The sequence below is a fragment of the Danio rerio genome, chromosome 11, assembly GCF_049306965.1.
Source record: "Danio rerio strain Tuebingen ecotype United States chromosome 11, GRCz12tu, whole genome shotgun sequence".
In the NCBI taxonomy this organism is placed as follows: domain Eukaryota; kingdom Metazoa; phylum Chordata; class Actinopteri; order Cypriniformes; family Danionidae; genus Danio; species Danio rerio.
In genome coordinates, this window is record NC_133186.1 from 39,615,301 (window position 1) to 39,638,869 (window position 23,569).

The window sequence follows — 23,569 nt, forward strand, 5'->3', positions numbered from 1 at the left end:
ATGGCGAAGACGCATTTTAATATTTATGAGCTACAAGTTATCTTTAAAATACTGTCACTGTACGTCACGAGTACCTCGTTAATATTCACGAGCGTTAGCCTACCATTGGACGTGGAGAAATGAATATTCAATATTCATGACGCACGCCTTCGCCATAGCAGGATCTGTAATTTCCCGTCAAACGGCGCTCAGAGAAATCTCTGCTGGGTGTGTTTTTGCGCGAAACGCGAACTGTTTTTATTGACCTCATCACTTTCGCCTGTTTGTAAGTATTTAAAGTACTAACTGCATGCTGAACCTTCCAAAACTTTGTAGCCATTAACTAACTTTTACGTGTTTTGTTGAACTAAACTGGCTATAATGTTATAAACACAAACATATTTACTATTTTAGATTAAAGATATAAACCCTCTCCTAATCTTTACGAAAATAAACCAATAACCAAATCATCTACAAACGTCACAAAACATTATATTCACTGTAACCCGAATGAGTAATGTTTACTTTAGAAACGTTAGGGCTAAATATTTCTTAAATATTTTGACGTAAAAATACCTAAGAACTCTTGTACAGAACTAACTTATTAGAGTTAAACTAAACCTCACAGTTAATAGTTAATATATGAAGAATTCAGATGCAAAAACCTTTAAGTGCCATCTGAAATTTTCTTCTAATATATTAGCATTTCTCAGGTGTCTTAAGTAATTTCACTTTTATGGCAAATAACAGGTTATTTTCATAATTTTAACGTGAAATAACTGAACATAAACATACGAGGCTGAGAAAAATGCTCATTGTAGAAGAGAATTCTAGATGGCACTAGGTTTTTGAATCTGAACTCTTTATATAATATTGTAAAGTTGAAAATTTTGAACAGTTGTTTCAAAGAGTTAAGACAAGTTATGCATTAAAATCAATAAGATTTATGTAATAATGTACAATAATATAGGCTAACGATAGTTTCTTTGGTATTATTACATTACAAAAATACCTAAGAACTCTTGTACAGAACTATTAGAGCTAAACTAAAACTCACAGTTAATAGTTAATATATGAAGAGTTCAGATGCAAAAACCTCTTAATGTCATCTGAAATGTTCTTTTAATATATTAGCATTCTTCTCAGGCTCTTATCTTGATTCAGTTCTTTCACTTTTATGGCAAAGAAAAGGTTATTTTCATCATTTAACACATGAAATAACTGAACATAAACATAGAAGGCTGAGAAAAATGCTCATTGTAGAATAAAATTCCTGATGGCACTTAGAGGTTTTTGCATTTGAACTCTTTATAATTTAATATTTTATACAGTTGTTTCAAAGTGTTAAGACAAATCATTCATTAAAAGCAAAATGATTTATATAGTAATATACAATAATAGAGACTAAAGATAATTTCTTTGATATTTTGACATAAAAAAATACCTAAGAACTCTTGTACAGAACTATTAGAGTTAAACTAAACCTCACAGTTAATATATACTAATATGAAATTAAATATTATATACAGCTGTTTTTAAACCATTGAGACAAATCATTCATTCAAAGCAATGAGATTTATTACAAAAAGCTTACAACTTAACACTGAATTGTAATAACACAAAGACAAAAATATAGACTAAAGATAATTTTATTACTTTAGGTACTTTGACAAATATACTTTACTATTAAGAAATTTAGTTTGGAATTAATAAACAGAACTGTTACATTTAAACTAAAGCTCACAATCAACAGGTATAAACACTCACCGGCCACTTTATTAGGTACAAAAATCCAACTGCTTGTTAACACAAATGTCTGACTTTGACTTTGAACGTGGCATGGTTGTTGGTGACAGACAGGCTGGTCTGAGTGTTTCAGAAACTGCTGATCTACTGGGATTTTCACACACAACCATCTTTAGGGTTTACAGAGAATGGTCTGAAAAGAAAAAATATCCAGTGAGCGGCAGTTGTGTGGGCACAAATGCCTTGTCGATGCCAGAGGTCAGAGGAGAATTGCCAGACTGGTTCTAGCTGATAGAAAGGCAACAGCAACTCAAATAGCCACTCGTTACGACCGAGATATGCTGAAGAGCACAACACGTCCAACCTTGAGGCGGATGGGCTACAGCAGCAGAAGACCACACCGGGTGCCACTCCAGTCAGCTAAGAACAGGAAACTGAGGCTACAATTCACACAGGCTCATTAAAATTGGACAATAGAAGATTGGAAAAATGTTGCCTGGTCTGATGAGTCTCGATTTCTGCTACAACACTCGGATGGTAGGGTCAGAATTTGGCGTCAACAACATGAAAGCATCGATCCATGCTGCTTTAAATCAACGGTTAAGGCTGGCGGTAGTGGTGTAATAGGGTGGGGGCTATTTCTTGGCAAATTTTTTGCCCATTAGTACCAATTGAGCATCGTGTCAATGCCACAGCCTACTTGAGTTATGTTGCTGACCGTCCATCGCTTTAGGATGACCACAGTGAACCCATCTTCCAGCAGGATAACGTACCATGTCATAAAGCGCGAATTATCTCAGACTGGTTTCTCAAACATAACAATGAGTTCACTGTACTCAAATGGCCTCCACAGTCACCAGATCTCAATCCAATAGACATCTTTGGGATGTGGTGGAACGGGAGATTCTCATCATGGATGTGCAGCCGACAAATCTGCAGCAACTGTGGACCAAGATCTCTGAGGAATATTTCCAGCACCTTGTTGAATCTACGCCATGAAGAATTACGGCAGTTCTGAAGGCAAAAGAGGATCAAACCCGTTACTAGTAAGGTGTACCTAATAAAGTGGCCAGTGAGTGTATAACAATGTAAAATGTAATATTTTATAAAGTTGTTTTAAACAGCTAAGATAAATCTTTTATTAAAAGAAATGAGATTTATACATTTAAAAAGATCTTACACATCAACACTAAATTGTAATAATTGAATGCATACTAATTTAACTGCTTCAGATAATTATCACTCATTATAATTGCTCCTATGTTGATTTGTGTTAATATAACATAATATGTCCCCCTTCAAATGAATTCTTGTTTTTAAAATCATCAGATGTCGTGAGAAGATTCTTCTTATCAGCCATTCTAACAGTAAACTTTGTGGAAAGCGAGGGTTTTGGAGCACTCAACCGTGGCCTGAGCATTTCACTAGTGCATGGAGAAAACAAACCAGTGTCACCAATGTCACGGATGTTCATCCTGTCTGCTGCGCTCAGTGTGGCCCTTTCTCATCTAACCTGGGGTCAAAACTGCTCAGATCACTGCAAAGCATGTGGAGGGCCAGAGAACAACCAGTGTCTTCAGTGCCAAACCGGATTCATCCTGCATGACAACCTGTGTGTGGGTGAGTGAGATGAACACACTGCACTCTTAAAGGAACAGTTCACCCAAAGCTGAAAATTCTGTCATCATTTACTTGTCACAAACCTGTTTAAGAAGATATTTAGATTAATGCTGAAAACCCGTAACCACTGATTTCTATTGTATTTTTCCCTACTATAGAAGTCAGTGGTTACAGGTTTTTAACATTTTTCAAAATATCATCATTTGTGTAAAGAAAAAACTTACATACTCACATTGACAGCCTGTGTGTGGGTGAGTGAGATGAACACACTGCACACTTAAAGGGACAGTTCACCCAAAACTGAAAATTCTGTCATCATTTACTTGTCACAAACCTGTTTAAGTTTCTTTCTTCTGTCGAACACGAAAGGAAATATTTTGAAAAATGCTGAAAACCTGTAACCATTGACTTCTATTGGATTTTCTCCCTACTATGGATGTACAGTAAATGGTTACAGGTTTTAAACTTTTTTTCAAAGTATCATTTTTTGTGTACAGAAAAAAACTTACATACTTACACAGACAGCCTTTGTGTGGGTGAGATAGATGAACACACTGCACACTTAAAGTGACAGTTTACCCCAAACTGAAAGTTCTGTCATTTTCTCTCATCATTTACTTGTCACAAACTTAAGTTTCTTTCTTCTGTCAAACACAAAAGAAGATATTTTGAAAAATACTGAAAACCTGTAACCATTGACTTCTATTGTATTTTTGTTCTACTATAGAACTCAATGGTTACATCCTTTGCGTTCTACAGAAAAACTTACACACTCACATAGAGAGCCTGTGTGTGGGTGAGTGAGATGAACACACTGCACACTTAAAGGGACAGTTCACCCAAAACTGAAAATTCTGTCATCATTTACTTGTCACAAACCTGTTTAAGTTTCTTTATTCTGTCGAACACAAAAGAAAATATTTTGAAAAATGCTGAAAACCTGTAACCATTGACTTCTATTGGATTTTCTCCCTACTATGGATGTACAGTAAATGGTTACAGGTTTTAAACTTTTTTTCAAAGTATCATTTTTTGTGTACAGAAAAAAACTTACATACTTACACAGACAGCCTTTGTGTGGGTGAGATAGATGAACACACTGCACACTTAAAGTGACAGTTTACCCCAAACTGAAAGTTCTGTCATTTTCTCTCATCATTTACTTGTCACAAACTTAAGTTTCTTTCTTCTGTCAAACACAAAAGAAGATATTTTGAAAAATGCTGAAAACCTGTAACCATTGACTTCTATTGTATTTTTGTTCTACTATAGAACTCAATGGTTACATCCTTTGCGTTCTACAGAAAAACTTACACACTCACATAGAGAGCCTGTGTGTGGGTGAGTGGGATGAACACACTGCACACTTAAAGGGACAGTTCACCCAAAACTGAAAATTCTGTCATCATTTACTTGTCACAAACCTGTTTAAGTTTCTTTCTTCTGTCGAACACGAAAGGAAATATTTTGAAAAATGCTGAAAACCTGTAACCATTGACTTCTATTGGTTTTTCTCCCTACTATGGATGTACAGTAAATGGTTAAAGGTTTTAAAAAAAATTCAAAGTATCATTTTTTGTGTACAGAAAAAAACTTACATACTTACATAGACAGCCTTTGTGTGGGTGAGATAAATGAACACACTGCACACTTAAAGTGACAGTTTACCCCAAACTGAAAGTTCTGTCATTTTCTCTCATCATTTACTTGTCACAAATTTAAGTTTCTTTCTTCTGTCAAACACAAAAGAAGATATTTTGAAAAATGCTGAAAACCTGTAACCATTGACTTCTATTGTATTTTTGTTCTACTATAGAACTCAATGGTTACATTCTTTGCGTTCTACAGAAAAACTTACACACTTACATAGACAGCCTGTGTGTGGGTGAGTGAGATGAACACACTGCACACTTAAAGTGACAGTTCACCCAAAACTAATCTTTACTCATCATTGGCTTGACTGTTTTAGTTTCTTTAGTGTCTTTTTTTATCGAACACAAAAGAAGATATTTTGAAAAATGCTGAAAACCTGTAACCATTGACTTCCGTTTTTTTTTTCGTACTATGCAAGTCAATGGTTACAGGTTTCTAACATTTTTCGAAATATCATCTTTTGTGTTCTACAAAAATAAGGAACTCCTAAATAGTGAGTGAATCTTCATTTTTGGGTGAACTATCCCTATATAGTTCATCTAAAATCTTAACTTAGTGACATCCATTAGACATCCACTCATTGACACCCATTTGACCGGCAAAATAACAACACAAAAGTATTATAATATAAGAAAAGTTTAATTCATCTGATTTATTCATCTTCAAATCCAAATTTACTCTGGATTTTGTATTCCTACAATGCATGTAAACTACCTTGATGTTTTTGATGCCAATGTTAGATGTCAGTTTGATGTCTATTTGTCAATTTCCACCAAATCGATCTGCATTTTTGACATGTTTTTTATGTCGTTTTGACATGCAGATGCGCGCTGGGTTTGACCATTAAAGGTTAAAAAGGGTCAAATGTCTTTATACAAAGCATAAGACATTTCATAATAACAACACGCACACACATACACACAGTCTGATCAAATCAGCAGCAGATCAACAACAACAAGCCAAGCACAACAGACAATGAACTGTACTCTGGACTGTATTTGCATTTGTGGTGGATGTATTTTGGGATTTGTTTATCGGTGTATCAGATTTCATATTTGTTTGTGAATGATACTGCAATGGTGTACTACATATGCAAACATCATTGTAATGTCTTTACAAACATTGCCACCCAACTTGATCAAACTGTACATGCATGTGCTAAAGAAATAAAATGTGTTTGGTTGAACAATTTATGGATGTTGTCTGGGGCCAAAACATGCACAGTTTGGTTTTGTCAACACTTCCGCAAGCGAATGATATTGCTGCATTTGCCATCATCTTACAGTACATTTTATGAATCAACAAGGCTCACACTTTCAGCTAAAATGTAACTTCACAGTTATTAAATGTCCTGAGGCTGAGTAAATGAACAGCGAGTGTTCACCGAATGCTCCATTTTAGTCTGAAGTTGACTTTTACTCCTTTCCCCTGACAGACATTGACGAATGCGGGACTGATCTGGATCAATGTCCTCACAACACATACTGCTTCAACACACGGGGCTCTTATGAATGCAAAGGTCAGTGTAATTTACTGTGTGCTCAGTGTTGTTATTTCATTAACAGTAGCACACTGTACAAATACCCTTCTAATGCTTATCTATTTCTGATATGCTTTATTATTTGTCAGGCTGTGATAAGGCTTGTGTTGGCTGTATGGGTGGAGGAGCCGCTCGCTGTAAGAAATGTGCTCCTGGTTACAGATCTTCAGGCCTGAGATGCATGGGTGAGTTATAGCGAAGTCAATGTCAAGCAAATCAGCAGATACGAATGATTTCTGAACGATCATGGGACATCACAGATATCAATATTTTAACAATTTATGAAAAATGAATCACTTTCTGGCCATCTGATATAGAGATATAGAGTGCATCTGGAAAGGGTTCATAGTTTTGTCCTTAAAATGGTGCTTGAAAAGTTAATAACTGCTTTTATTCTAGCCGTAATAAAACAAATAAGACTTTTTCCAGAAGAAAAAATATTATTAGACATGCTATGAAAATTTCCTTGCTCTGTTTAATGTAATTTGGGAAATATAAAAAAAAAAAAATAAATTTAAAGGTGGGCTAATTATTCTGACTTCAACTGTATATATTCACTGGCCACTTTATTAGGTACATCTTACTAGTACCAGGTTGGACCCTCCTTTGCCGTCAGAACTGCCTTAATCCTTCGTGGGATAGATTCAACAAGGTACAGGAAAATTCCTCAGATCTTGGTCCATATTGACACGATAGCGTTACACAGTTGCTGCAGATTTGCCGGCTGCACATCCATGATGCGAATCTCCCATTCCACCACATCCCAAAGGTGCTCTATTGGATTGAGATCTGTTGACTGAGGGGGGCATTTGAGTACAGTAAACTCATTGTCATGTTCAAGAAATCAGTCTAAGATGATTTGCACTTTATGACTTGGCACGTTATTCTGCTGAGAAGTGGCCATCAGAGGATGGGTACACTGTGGTCATAAAGGGATAGACATGGTCAGCAACAACACTCAGGTAGGATGTGGTGTTGACACGATGCTCAATTGGTATTAATGGACCCAAAGTGTGCCAAGAAAATATCCCCCACACCATTACACCACCAATAGCCTGAACTGTTAATACAAGGCAGGATGGATCCTGACCCTACCATCCGTTACCATGCAGCAACATATATATTAGATTTATTAAACACAGTAATGTTGTGTTATTAAATGAACGCATTAATTAATTAATTCATTCATTCATGCATTCATGAAATAACAAAATATTTTTGTATTTAAAAAAAATCCCAGGTTTTTACTATATATTTATACTTTCGATTTAGTTAAATTTGAGTTTTTATACAAATTTTTTTTGTTAGTTATTGGAATGTTGTTGGTTTGATTAAACAAGTTTTCACATAAAACAAAATAAGCCTTACAATATATTGAAATTATAGGAATATAACTCTAAATATATTACAGTATACAGTATACAATAAAATTGAGCAAAACCATTTGCTGGGATACTCAAGAATGTATCCATCACCAACAAGAGATTTTTTTGAGGTGTTGCTTAAATTGGGTGTGAAAACTGCTTTAAAAAGAGTGACGCAACAATGATGCACTATATTTTTAAGTAAATCTAGCATTTTTTTAGTGTAAAAAATATGAACTACAATAATATACAGATCATAAAAATTTGCCTCTGTGAGCTTTAAGGAACAGTTCACCCAAAAATTGAAAGTCTGTCATTAAAAGTCTTTACTCATCCTTCACTCGTTCCAAACCTGTTGTGATTCTTTTTTCTGTTGAACACAAAGGCAGATATACTGAAATATGCTGAGTATATAAAATACCTGTATCTACTTTTTAGCAGTTGTATTTCTTACATATGACAGTGGATGTAAGGGTTCCGGCAACCAGCATTCTTCAAAATATCTTATTTTGAGTTCATCAGAAGAAAGTAACTTATAAAGCTTTAAAACCATGTGAGGGAAAGTAAATAATGAAGTCATTCTCATTTTTGGCTGAACTATCCCTTTAGCAGACTTCTTTCAATCATTAAAATAAGCATGACAAAGTTTGAACTAAGTGAGTGAATACTGCAATGAATTGAGTGAATACTGCAATGTTTTGTAAAAGTTGTTGCATTAGACTTCAGAGATGTGTGATAATGTTGTTTGTGGAGGACGATGTGGATATACAGATATAATCTAACTGTATAAATCATGTTAAAGATGTTTATGAACAGTAGTGTTGTGGTTCGGTTGGAGAAAGTATGATATTCATCTCTGGAGTGTGAAACTCTGCAGGCTATGGAAATGAGGAAGTTCAGGTGTGTGTGTTCCAGCTTATGTGAAAACAAACCTTTGCATTGTGTTTTTGACAGTTAAGAAAAGAATCGGATCAAAAACAAATTTTGTAAACACAAAACATGATAATCATCACCGCTGTTGATGTAAAAGTAAAATAAATAAATATTAATATTTCAAAAAGTATTTATTATTCAAATTTATGTGCTTGAAAAATTCTGACTTAAAGTTTGTGTTTAAATGTAAATAAACAGGGTTTTCAAGGGGGCTCAAAATAGTCTTAAAATGTCTTAAACCTCAAAAGTTAAAATTTAGTCCTTAAAATGTCTTAAATCTACTGAAATGTTGTGTTGTAGGTCTTAAATATTTTATAACAGGTTTTAATTTCCTTTGTTCATGGATAGCTACCCAATCTGGCCATCAACACCCATACAACCCCCAGCAATCCCTATCTCAATTAAACCTTTAACTTTTTATTTAAAAATAGCATTTAATTTCTTTCCTTACAGTAATATTTGCTTTAAAGTTCTCCATTTATTTACTGCTGAGGATACTGACCTGGCCTATATATTTATTATTATTATTAAATTATTATTATTGTAGACTGAAGCATTGACAGCTATGTTTTGTTCTATTCTTGGTAAGGGTTATAGGGTTTGTGAATGGATATATTTTTCATTCATTCATTTTCTTTTCGGCTTAGTTCCTTTATTAATTAAGGGGTCGCCACAGTGGAATGAACCGCCAACTTATCCAGCATATGTTTTACGCAGCAGAAGCCCTTCCAGCTGCAACTCATTACTGGGAAACAATGAATATATTTAAAATTCAAAAAAAAAATATATATATATATATATATATATATATATATATATATATATATATATATATATATATATATATATTCACACTAAATTATTATTATAGTATTATTAAATGTATTCAATTTTAATCATTTTTGATAGGGCAAGTGAAAATCTTTGCTAACTGGGATATTCAAAAACTTCCTTATCATTTAGCCCTGCACAAATCTAAAATTTCATTCATAATGTCTTAAAAAACATGTCCTAAAAAGTGTTACATTTATCTTGGTGAAACCTGCAGAGAAAAGCTGAGAAATATTATTTCTTCTCCACAATGATGCCTTTTTTAGCCTGTCTCATTTCTGGTCAAAATAAATAAATAAAAAACAATCTTGTTGGAATAATTAAAATGACTTTATATTACTTTTTTATAATGTTTAGTCTTATATAAAATTGAACGTCCTTCTTTTAAAAATCCAAAGCACAACCAGTTTGTTTTGGCTTATGTAGAAAGCTAACAACAATCTGTCCTTGTTTTTCAGTGTGGTTATCTGCTGCTTTTTTTTTTTTTCATAAGTTTGTAAAATGATCCAAGACTGGATCTTTTCAGTAACGACACAAATGAGACTTCTGTATGAAATGGCACCACCTTGTGTCCGAGTGTCATATAGCAAGAATGTTTTTATTTATTCATTTTCTTTTTGGCTTATTTCCTTTATTAATCTGGGGTTGCCACAGTGGAATGACCCGACAACTTATCCAGCACATTTTTTTTAATGCTGCGATTGCACTTCCACCCTTAACCCATCACTGGGAAACATTTATTCACCCTCATTCAATACAGACAATTTAGCTTACCTGATTCATCTGTACCACGTCTTTGGACTTGTGGGGGAAACCGGAGCACCCAGAGGAAACCCACGCGAACATAGGGAGAACATGCAAACTCCACACAGAAATGCCAACTGACCCAGCCAAGGCTAGAACCAGTGACTTTCTTGCTGTAAGGGGACAGCACTACCTACTATTTTTGATCAGTGGTCTCAAACTCAATTCCTGGAGGTCTGCAGCTCTGCATAGTTTAGCTCCAACCCTCCAATTCACACCTGCTTAATAGTCATTCATTCATTTTCTTTTTAGCTTAGACCTTTTATTAATCCGGGGTTGCCACAGCGGAATGAACCGCCAACTCATCTTTCACGTTTTTACAAAGCGGATCCCCTTTCAGCCGCAACCCATCACTGGGAAACATCCATACACACTCATTCACACTTATACACTATGGACAATTTAGCTTACCCTATTCACCTGTACTGCATGTCTTTGGACTGTAGGGGAAACCGGAGTACCCGGAGGAAACCCACATGAATGCAGGGAGAACATGCCAACTCCACACAGAAACACCAAATGACCCAGCCGAGGCTTGAACCAGCGACCTTCTTGCTGTGAGGCGACAGCACTACCTACTGCGCAACTGCTTCACCCTGCTTAATAGTCTCTAGTAGTTTTGAACACCGTTTTACCAGCGTGGACCACACCACACTTTGAGCTAGACTTTATTGTCGGAATGAAAGGGATGGTAAGGGAACAGTGGGATGAAGGGGAAGGGAAGTAAGAGGATAAACAGTGAACAGGTAGGTAGGTTGATTGGGCATCCTACGATGATGCCCAGAGACTCAGTGGGGGTACCGTCTCTGTAATATTTTGGTAGATTGTTTGGACCCCCAGAGTCAACCAAGAAGTGAAGAGAGAGTTATAGGATTGTAAATGGGAAGCGAGGAAATAAAGAGAGGCAGGGTGTTAGAGAGATTACATTGATATGTATATTGGGTGGCACAGTGGTTCAGTGGTTAGCTTTGTTGCCTTACAGCAAAAAGGTCGCTGGTTTCAGTCCCGGCTGGGTCAGTTGGCATTTCTGTGTGGAGTTTGCATGTTCTCCCCGTGTTGGCGTGGGCTTTCTCCGGGAGCTCCGGTTTCCTCCACAAGTCCAACGACATGCGCTATAGGTGAATTGAATAAACTTAATTAGCTATAGTGTATGTGTGTGAATGTGTCTATGGGTGCTTACCAGTACTGGGCTGCGGCTGGGTGGGCATTGGCTGTGTAAAACATATGCCGGATAAGTTGGCGGTTCATTCCGCTGTGGTGACCCCTGATGAATAAAGGGACTAAGCTGAAGGAAAATGAATTAAGTAATGAAAAAAAAAATTGCTATTTAATAAAAATGTAGCAATGCTAAAAAAAAATTTATTATTATTATATATTTGATTATTTAGTTTGTTATTTTTGATTTATTTAGCTATATTATTGTCATTTATTTCACTGCATTTTAATTAATACTTCATAGAATTTCATGCACATTGTTATCTTTTCATTTTAAATTCATATGGCCTCAAGAGCCCAATTTTTTCTGGTTTGGAAACGCAGTTTCTCTTGATGCGTCACAATAGCAGTGAAAAGCTGTTTGTTTGTTTGTTGTGTGTAATCTGTCGATCTGTTCTGCTTCTTCACTTTGCATGATGTTGTGTTTGTCCTGCAGATGTAGATGAGTGCGGTGAGGAGGTTTTAGCCTGCGCTGGACTCAATGTGTTCTGTGTGAATACTGAAGGCTCTTTCCAGTGTCAGTGTGCGGAGGGATTCACTCGCAGAGAGCAGAACTGTGAGAGACAACAGACCTCAGGTGAACCCCACAGAAGGTTCAATGACATGTATTTGAAGTCTGAATTATTAGCTCTCCTGATGAATGTTAAATTTTAAAATATTTTTCCCCGTGTTTTGTTTAACAGAGAGATTTTTTTCAACACATTTCTAAACATCATCGTTTTAATAACTAATAATATTGAACACATTTCTACATAATAATAACTGATTTCTATTTATTTTATCTTTGCCATGACGACAGTATATAATATTTGACTAGATATTTTTTCAAGAAAAGTTTTCAGCTTGTAACAGGTGTTAAAGGCTTAACTAGGTTAATTAAATAAAATCACTTTTATTGTCACATTATCAGCAGCACGTGTGCTATGATGAGTGAAAAGCTTAAGATGCGCGCCCGTAGCTCGCAAAGTTTGTTGTCCAGTGACTGAATGTTAGCCAGCAGAATGGTGGGGAGCACACGTCGAAATTTACGGTGTCTTATTCTTACATGGACGCCGGCTCTCTTTCCTCTTTTCCTGGCTGTGTTTCCGTCGTCGCTTCGGTTGTGTGACCCAGACAAAGGGCTCTGTTGCTGTGTTTGTAAACAGAGCGTCGTTAAAGAACTCAAAGTCCGGTCTTCAATGTGCAACGAGGGAGCCAATTTCCCGAAGTGTGTATCTGTCCGTACATGTCTTAACAATAAAAAAAAAAAAAAAAAAGATTCACTCAAGTGAGGAACGAACACGTATCGACGACATTGAAACGCAACGTGCTGACCACTGGACCACAATGGCGCTGTTATATACCTGAGGCCGGAATGTTAGTTAGATTATCATTACCCTGCAGGCTGCATTTTGCTCATGGGGCTGTGGGATAATAAATAAGAAGAGCGGAGCTGTGGCAAAATAATGAATAAAAAAGGTGAGGCTATGGTCAAATAAATAAATAAATGAAAAAATTATTATTATTATTATTTAAAAATAGTATTTAATTACTTTCCTTTCAGTAATATTCGCTTTAAAGTTCTCCATTTATTTACTGCTGAGGATACTGACCTGGCCTATATATTTATTATTATTATTAAATTATTATTATTGTAGACTGAAGCATTGACAGCTATGTTTTGTTCTATTCTTGGTAAGGGTTATAGGGTTTGTGAATGGATATATTTTTCATTCATTCATTTTCTTTTCGGCTTAGTTCCTTTATTAATTAAGGGGTCGCCACAGTGGAATGAACCACCAACTTATCCAGCATATGTTTTACGCAGCAGAAGCCCTTCCAGCTGCAACTCATCACTGGGAAACAATGAATATATTTGAAATTCCAAAAAAAAAAAAAAAAAAATAAAAAAAAAAAAAAAATATATATATATATATATATATATATATATATATATATATATATATATATATATATATATATATATATATATATATATATATATATATTCACTCTAAATTATTATTGTAGTAATATTAAATGTATTCAATTCATTTTTGATAGGGCAAGTGAAAATCTTTGCTAACTGGGATATTCAAAAAATTCCTTATCATTTAGCCCTGCACAAATCTAAAATTTCATTCATAATGTCTTAAAAAAACATGTCCTAAAAAGTGTTAAATTTATCTTGGTGAAACCTGCAGAGAAAAGCTGAGAAATATTATTTCTTCTCCACAATGATGCCTTTTGTAGCCTGTCTCAGTTCTGATCAAAATAAATAAATACAAAACAATCTTGTTGGAATAATTAAAATAACTTTATATTACTTTTTTATAATTTTTGGTCTTATATAAAATTGAACGTCCTTCTTTTAAAAATCCAAAGCACAACCAGTTTGTTTTGGCTTATGTAGAAAGGCTGTTGGCTGTCGTAGATAATGAGAGTGTGTACATCCAGCATGAAAAATGACAAAAATACAAGCAGGGCTGGAGTGGGACTCCTTTCCAGCCCTGGAGTTTCAAGCATTAGACCGGCCCACCTCAGGTCACGACTGAATGTATTAAAATAAGGTCATTTCCAATTCAGTTTCTAATTACACTATCACTCCTTTTTCAAGAAAACAGCTGCTTTAGAACTTCAAATGTTCAACAACCTTACAGTTTTTTTTTTATTGTAAAGACATGTAAAACTGTAAGGTTGTTGAACATTTGAAGTTCTAAAAAAAAAGTGTGACTGCTGAGAGTGAAAGCAGCTAGAAACGCCGGCTCTCATGGGTAAAAAACGGACCGGCCCACCGGGAACTCTCCCGGTCCTCCCGATTAGCCAATCCGGGCCTGAATACAAGATAAACACACAAAACACTACAAAGTTTGCTGGGAGCTCGCAACACGGCGGCCATGCTTGGCGCCATCTTGATGACGTTATCATCAATGTAATTAGATCAACTAGGCTAGTTAGGGTAATTAGGCAACCATTGTATAGCAGTGCTTTGTTCTTTAGCCCATTTTTAAAAAATGCTTTTATTTAGTTAAAAAAGTATTGTGTATTGCTTTTGTTTCTTTTGATTTTTTTAAATCATTATTTGTTTTTAATTTTATTTAATATTTTTCCACAACATATTAATTTGCGTGTTTTATTATTTTGGGCCTGGGATTTTAAGTGTTATTGCTTGATTAGTTGCAGTTTTACGATCTACTGTACACTGAAAAAAATGATTTCTGCAAAATTGTCGCAAACACTATATGTTGAATTTAAATAAATAAATTAAATTTAGTGATGTTAGGGTTAGGGTTAATTTGTTTGTTTAATTTCAGCAATTAGCAGTTATTACGCAGCAGATGCCCTGAACCCAGCACTGGGAAACACCCATACACTTTTGCATTCACACACATACACTACGGACAATTTTGCTTATTAAATTTAACTTATTTCATTGACCTATAGCGCATGACTTTGGACTGTGGGGCAAACCAGAGCACCCGGAGGAAACCCACGCCAACACAGGGAGAACAAGCAAACCACACAGACATGACCCAGCTGGGGTTCGAACCAGCATGCATATATATATATATATATATATATATATATATATATATATATATATATATATATATATATATATATATATATATATATATATATATATATATATATATTATTAGTAGTAGTAGTAGTAGTACACTGTACACTGTAAAAAAACAAAAAAACATCTGTGAATTAGCAGTTTTCTGTATTTTGTGATTCACGTTTAATTTTTTAAATTTTTATTATTTATGCTTTTAAATTGCATAATGGGACTTTGATCTTTTATCCAACAACTTTTAACCTTGAAAGGTTTGAAAAAGTGACATATTGACATTTTTAATAGTTTAAAGTGATATATTGCTGGGTTGGTGTTGTATTTTACGCGACAAAACTGCTGTAATAAACTGCCGGCACATTGCCTGTTATTTTACAGATTCATTTGTCTACATATTATTTCTTGGGCATTATTTTATTTCAAACTAATAAAATGTCAATAAAAGTCACTTTGTTAAGCTGTTCAATTTTCAACATCAAAAGTCGACAGAGCAGAGATTAACATCCAACAACAGCAGCAGTAAGAGGGGTCTGGATGCAGACTTGGTGCAGTGCAATCTGAGCTGCATGCAATGCTTTTTAATGGGCTCACCTAACCCCACCCCTACCCCTCACAGTGACATCACTAGCTACATTGAGAGACTGAGAGATGCAATGTCAGCTTACACCATAAAAGCTGCATCCCGATACTAACAAAGGTGTTGTGGTTAGTGTTCGTTTCAGCTAACAATAAAAGCCTGCTGTGTGCTGAAAACTCTGAATAGGATCTGTCCCAAAGGACTTATATTCCATTATTTTGTAACTCAATATATTGGGCTTTTTACATAATATGAGGACAATTACTCTTTTTGTATTCAGAAGTTGCTAAACCCGTATTACCTGCTATTAACACAAAAAATAAGGTCATTAATTCACTTTCCTCTGGATACTTCATCAGTGCATGTTTCTCCAAAAAAACAAAAAAAACAAAGAAAAATAAAATAAAATAAATTCAAATGTACAAAAATAGAATAGGCCTATTATTTTCTTGTATTTAAAAATGCATGTACAGTATAAAGAACAAAGTGATGTTTATTTATAAACTAATTTCGAGAGGATCACATGCTTATGATTGCTTGCAGCTGTTCCCGCATTATTCAATTTATGATTCACCAATCAGATGATTCTTAACCCACTATAAATACTCTAAGTTCCATATCACAGCCATCTTCGTTTTGAAGAATCCCCCCTTCCACCCCTACTCCTCCTTTCCTATATGGGTGGCATGGTGTCTCAGTGGTTAGCACTGTTGCCTTACAGCAAGAACGACACTGGTTCTAGTCCTTACCAAGCCAGTCGACGTTTTTGTGTGGAGTTTACACATTCTCCTTGTGCTCAAGTGGGTGTCCCCTGGGTGTCCCGATGGTTTCCTTTCACCATCCAAAAACTTACAACTTAAGTTAATTGACTAATCCAAATCGGCACTATAAATATGCTCCTAGTAAGTCGTTATCTCTTAAGAGCAATCACTATCTGTTCATTAGCTAGTACAGCATGGGAGTTCTTGAGATCTACCTGAGCTCAAACTCTCCTCTCACCTTGCAATCGAGAGGGATCTTATGAGCTCAGGGCTCTCTCCCGGGACAGCATGCCAAACAAGTTTTATAGTCAATCATCAGCTAAGTGGGAACTCTTGAAATGGCCTTTATTTAATATTCAGTTGAAGTCAAAATGATTCGCCATCCCATGAATTTGGTTTCTTTTTGAAATATTTCCCAAGTGATGTTTAACAGAGCAAGAACATTTTCAAAGTATTTCATATATTATTTTTTTCTTCTAAAGAAAGTCTAGTTTGCTTTATGCTTTATTAATTAAAAGCAACTTTTAATTTTTAAATTTTAAGGTCAATATTATTAGCCCCCTTAGGCAATATTTTTTGATTGTTTCCAGAACAAACTATCGTTATACAATGACTTGCCTAATTACTATAATCTGCCTCATTAACCTAATTAAGCCTTTAAATGTCATTTTAAGCTGTATAGAAGTGTCTTAAACATATCTAGTCAAATATTATGTGCTGTCATCATAGCAAAGATAAAAGAAATAAGTTATTAGAAATGAATTATTAAAACTATTATGTTTACAAATATGCTGAAAAATGTTCCTTCTGTTAAACAGAAATTAGGGAACAAAATATACAGGAGAGCTAATAATAAAGGAGAGCTAATAATTCTGACTTTAGCTGTAGATAACACAGCACTGGAATTATACAACTGTAATGCATGTTTTTAATGTTTGTCTGTTTGCTCAGCGTCTGCAGAAAAGGGTCTGTTTGACGATATTCAGGAGGATGAGCTGATGGTCCTGCAGCAGATGTTTTTCGGGGTTGTGTTGTGTGCGCTAGCCACATTAGCGGCTAAAGGAGATCTGGTGTTCACCTCTATCTTCATGGGAGCGGCGGCGGCAATGGCTGGATACTGGCTGTCTGATAAGAGCGACAGGCTGATAGACACCTTCATGAAGGGCAGATAAAGACACAACAGCATTCAACCACTACAGAATGCTTTCAAGAAGGTTTCTTCAACGTTAACATTCATTCATTTTCCTTCGGCTTACGACTGATTTTTACTTCTGCGTTGAGTGATCAGTGTGACCCACTGTGGCTGCTTTGCGCATAGTAGCATGTATACTTCTGCGTGCTGTTTGTTTTGCTTTGCAATAACACTCCCAAAAATCTAGCAGGCTGTGGGTTTTCATGTTCTCTGTGTCGAGTTTTTCGTGGGTGTTTTGTTTTTTTCTGAACGCTACCTTAATGTAAAAGTACTCGCTCATTCAGAGATGGGAATCGGCATACTGCAACAACTTTAATCATAAGGTAAACACAAAACAAAAGTTTCCATCTGGAGCTCCTTCACGGGACTCGACATTTGTAAACACTCGCTTCATGGGGCTCACGTCTCTCAGCCCCACCCGTACTCGTCACTGCTACCAAACCGACCAATCACAGAGCTTGCGCTACGCATCGTTGGGACATGTAGTTACCTAGTTACATTTTTCGAGAGGTGCGCATCAGTGTTGTAGTCAGCCACGGCGAGGTCTATGCGAACCTGCGAAGGCTGCGCGGGAGCATACGCGTGTGGTTGGGGCAGAAGTATAAATCAACTTTTAGTCTCTATTTCAGAGGTTGACACAGCGAAATGAACCATTAACTATTCCAGCATATGTTTTATGCAGCGGAAGCCCTTCATGCTGCAACCCAGTACTGGGAAACACCCATACACTTTCATTCTCTCACACATAGTCAGACACTATGGTCAATTTAGTTTATTCAGTTAATTTATAGCACCTGGAGGAAACCCATATGAACAAGGGGAGAACTCCACATAGAAATGCCAACTGGTTCTGCCGGGACTTGAACCAGCAATCTTCTTGCTGTGGGGCGACAGTGGGGCGACAGTGCAAACCACTGAGCCACTCTGCCTCACCAACTTTAACATTTAAAGCCTATTTTATCTGAAACTCATTTGATCAGATTGTTTTCATTCTATGAACACAGTTGTGGTTGAATGCAATTGAACAACCCCGGAAAGGACAAAATCTGAAGAGTCACACATTTGAAATCAAGTGAAAACAGCCATTGTTTCATAAAACAAATGATTTGCAAATTTTAATTTATTATATAATAATAGATTGCTGGTTCGCATCCTGGCTGGGCTAGTTGGCATTTCTGTGTGGAGTTTGCATTTTCTCCCTGTGTTCATGTGGGTTTGCTCCAGTTTCCCCCCATAGTTCAAAGACGTGCTATAGGTGAATTAGGCGAACCCAGGCTCATTATTATTATTAAAAACGTACCCCTATATACATTTCTGGAGAGAGCCAAATATGTCCCAAGAGCTATGTTTTTTTTTCACAGTTTTTGTTTTAATGGATCCGCCAGAGGACGCTGTGTGCGCTTTTTCAGATCTCAAATTTCTCTTGCGAGTGCCATTCGCGCCTGCTCTTCTCGAGTAAATCTACCAGAGGCCGCTGTCGATTGACTGATTGACCGACCGACCAACCAATACCCTACAACCACCCCCCTCCCTAAGCCCAACCGATAGTGTTTTAAAAAAATCAATACAAAAAAAGAAAAGCTTCCGGATTTTGCCATGTTTTTAGATTTAACCACGGTCTCAACCTGTTATTTACGTATTTACTTTTATTGTTAGCTTTTGTCTTTGTCTTACCTGCTTTCTGAAACCGTTCTTCATGGGACTCGAACCCTTTTGTCGGTTTCAACTGGTAAGCGGTCAACTGGTAAGCGCAAAAAGGTAGCGTTTGTTTTAAAGATGAAATGGAGCCATACGTACCTCTGGCTTCATTACTCGCGATCTCCAGAAATGTATATGGGGTACGCTTTCAGAATGAGTCTATATTGAAATTGGGTAAGCTAAATTGGCCATAGAATATGAGTGTGTGTTTCCCAGTACTGGGTTGCGGCTGGAAGGGCATCAGCTGCATTAAACATAAGCTGGAATAGTTGGCCATTCATTCCCCTGTGGTGACCCCTGAAATAGAGACTAAGCCGAAGAAAATTAATGAATGAAATTGAAAGTAGACACCAAGAAGTGTGTCCTTCAGTTGACTAATATAGCCTCATCTTATTCCACTCACTCATATCAGGTATCAGTTGTGGAGGAACATGAATGAAGCTTGAACTACTGTTTGTTCATCTGATGCCATTATAATTGTGCTTTGTGTGTGTGTGTGTGTGTGTGTGTGTGTGTGTGTGTGTGTGTGTGTGTGTGTGTGTGTGTGTGTGTGTGTGTGTGTGTGTGTGTGTGTGTGTGTGTCTGTGTGTGTGTGTGTGTGTGTGTGTGAGTGTGTGTGTGTGTGTGTGTGTCTGTGTGTGTGTGTGTGTGTGTGTGTGAGAGTGTGTGTGTGTGTGTGTCTGTGTGTGTGTGTGTGTGTGTGTGTGTGTGTGTGTTCAAACTAACAATTGAGCTTACTAGCATTGTAAAAGTTATGAAATATGACATTTTTTGTGAAGTGCAAAGGAGAATTAAGGAATAATATTATGAATATTGTGGAAATTAGACAGTTCATTGCAAAATTAGCACACCTTTTTGAAACGCTGATGAAGGAAAATACAGTACTAAAACACAGTAACAAGCTGTAAAGCTATATGGTGGAAAAATTACGTAATATAATACATTTTTTCTGCTGTCTATATTTGAAAATGACATCTATTCCTGTGATTGAAAACCTGTTTACGTGCACATTACTCCAGTTTTCAGTGTCACAAGATTTAATAGAAATTAAACTATGCTGACTTTCTCAAGAAATATTACTCAGTATTATATATTAAACACTTTGTTCTAAAGTAATTGACCTTACACTCATACATAAATATACACTGCCTGACAAAAGTCTTGTTATCAATCCCAGTTGAAAGAGCAACAAATAATAGCTTGACTTCTAGTTGATCATTTGGAAAAGTGGCAGAAGGTCGATTTTTCTGGTTGAACTGCATCAAACCATCACTAATACTACAGAAGTCCTATTGGAACCAGCATAAATCCAAGATTCTCACAGAAATCAGTCAAGTTTGGTGAAAGAAAGATCATAGTTTGGGGTTACATTCAGTATGGCGGAGTGTGAGAGATCTGCAGAGTGGATGACAACATATACAGCCTGAGGTATTAAGACATTTGTGCTGCCCATTGCATTGCAAACCACAGGAGAGGGCAAATACTAGAGCAGGATAGCACTCTTTTTCATTCTTCAGCCTCCTTATCAAAGTTCCTGAAGGCAAAGAAGGTCAAGGTGCTCCAGGATTGGCCAGCCCAGTCTCCAAACATGAACATTATTGAGCATCTATGCTCTAATTTACGGCAAGCTGTCATCCTAGCTCATCATTATACCATGGTGCAGAGCGAACATAAAATACAGAATGTGATTTCAACGGTGCACAGGTGTCCAGTGCAGAGTGAAGAGCAGAGACTGTCATCAAGGGAGTCAGATGAAGGTAGACCAAATATGGCACTTTCAGTGAGAGCAGAAACTTCTTGGTGATTAACTGATTTCCATTTACGTAATTTACACAATGTGCCACAGGTATGCTTATAAATGATAGATCCAGATTGAAATAAATAGTCAAATGGTCTGATAACCCAAGATCTACAGGAGTTAGCAATGGGTTGAATGCATTACCAAGACCTATATTGCGAGTAGGGAAGTCCACCAGATGTTTTAAGTCAAAACATTCTAGTAAAGAAAGGAAGTCGTTTGAAATTGCAGAGTTTTTGTCTATCTGGATGTTAAAATCCCCCAGGACAAGAGTTCTCTTATATTTGAGGGAAACCATGGACAGTAGGTCAGCAAATTCAGACATAAAGGCTTTATTTGGCTTCTGATACCTGATGATAAACAAGAAGTCAAATTATAATTTTTTGTTCCTAATACTTGAGTGCAGCTTATTTATAAACTCATTTTGAGTACAACCGGTCCCGCATTAGCTAATGCATGATCCACCAATCCCTCCTTCCACCCCTGTTCCTCCCCCTTTTCCCTTGACAGGGCAACAGTATGATTTGCACTGTTGCCTTACAGCAGGAATGTTACTATAGGTCAAGTCTTTACCTAGCCAGGTAGACATTTCTGTGTAGAGTTTACATGTTCTGCCAGTGCTTGTGTGGGTTTCCCCTGTGCTCCTCTGGTTTCTCCCACAGGCACGGCATGTAAGTAAGTAAATTGACCAAACCAAATCAACACCATAGAAGAGCACTTAATCAGTAGTACATCTGTCCACAGTAATTCCTTATTTCTATTTGCCATAACAAGCAGGGGAGTTCTCGAGACCTACCTGAGCTCAAACTCTCCTGGAGGGAGCCCCAAGCTCGAGGATCTCATGAGCTCAGGGCTTTTTCCCAGGACAGCATGCCAAACACGCTCTATAATCATCAGCTATGTGTGAATTCTTGAAATAGGCGACAAGACTTCTGTCAGGTGTACTGTATATATTAATATCATAAGTAAAAAAATTAAAAAACTGAGCTGAAACTTTTGAACGGTGCATCTTACATAAGATCTATTGTTATGGGGACTCTGTTAATTTTTTTTTTTTTTTACGAATAAACTTTTTACAAAAAATGAAACACCAAATCTCTGAAAGAAAGTCACTTTTATTTAATGATATAAACAAGCCGACTGACACTCAAGAATAGTTGGGGGTTACAACACATACAATAGCAAATATCAGGGAGTTCGAGGGTTTAAAAACATCGAACATGACACAGATTTCACACCGAACACCCCAGTCGACTTTTTCTGCAACACACACACACACACTCATACACACAGCATTCACACCCTGAAACAATCCTGTTTGCATACACAGACACAGTCATGCAAGCATATCCCACACTCTTAGCGTCTCAGATCTGCACACCCAAAACATGCAAACGCTTTTCATTTAGTTGCACGGGCAAAATAAATAAATAAATAAATAAAATCCACTGGCAGTGGGCAGGAAGATGTGGGCGAGGACACATCATATACTCAAAACACAGTACACACCATCATAATGTCAACGCTTGTCCTCCGTGATGCACACGTACACACAGAGTCATTCAGCATGCGGACACACACATTGGAAGTGTTTGCACTGCTGTACAGAAATAAAAAGAACTAATATATCATGTACAAATCTTACAGTCCCAAAAAAAAAGTCACATAAATAATAACAATAAATATCTTAAAAAAGTAAAAACTAAAAAAAGAATTATACTATTTCTTTTCTGGCATTTGTCACAGTGGTTTGTATCTTCATCCAGAGGTTTGCATTTTTTTTTAGGACATCGTGAAATTAAAGAAACAATGCACACGACAACTATAAATAATATAAATATAGAGAGAAATCTTTTCCTTCTATTTATGTTGGACCTCGAACTAGAGATCGCTTCGATTTAAAGACTTCCTTTCAATATTATTGATTTCTGCGTAGAGATTTCATTTTCACCACAGCCCAGAGTTGGCACATAATGTACATAATCATGCATCATCACCACATAAGTCAACATTTCTCTTATTATTATTATTTTTTTTCATCCTGTATTACTTTGTTCTGTATAATATATCTCTTCCCAAGGCAGGAGAATCATCCCCCTACTTCAAGTATTCAATAGTAAAAGGTCCTGAAGGTGGAGGACTGCAGAATGTCTCCCAAAAGGTCAAGTTTGACGTCTTTATGTATTTCTTTTCCCTTTTTTTTTGTCCTCTTGCTTTGCCTTATAATACAATTACAGACTTGCACAACAGACAGACAGACATAAATAGTAGAATATCAGATCAGACACTCCACTGTTGA

At 36.4% G+C, this 23,569-nt stretch overlaps 1 protein-coding gene across 1 annotated transcript; it reads left to right on the top strand.

The window, feature by feature from the left end:
• Window positions 1-179: 179 nt before the first annotated feature.
• creld1a (cysteine-rich with EGF-like domains 1a) lies at window positions 180-22,984 on the top strand. Its single transcript, XM_009306241.5, has 6 exons — window positions 180-265; window positions 3,055-3,345; window positions 6,434-6,517; window positions 6,628-6,723; window positions 12,122-12,262; window positions 17,534-22,984. The coding sequence occupies exons 2-6, from the start codon at window positions 3,183-3,185 to the stop codon at window positions 17,752-17,754; spliced, it is 705 nt and encodes a 234-aa protein (XP_009304516.1). The 5' UTR covers window positions 180-265; window positions 3,055-3,182; the 3' UTR covers window positions 17,755-22,984.
• Window positions 22,985-23,569: the final 585 nt, after the last annotated feature.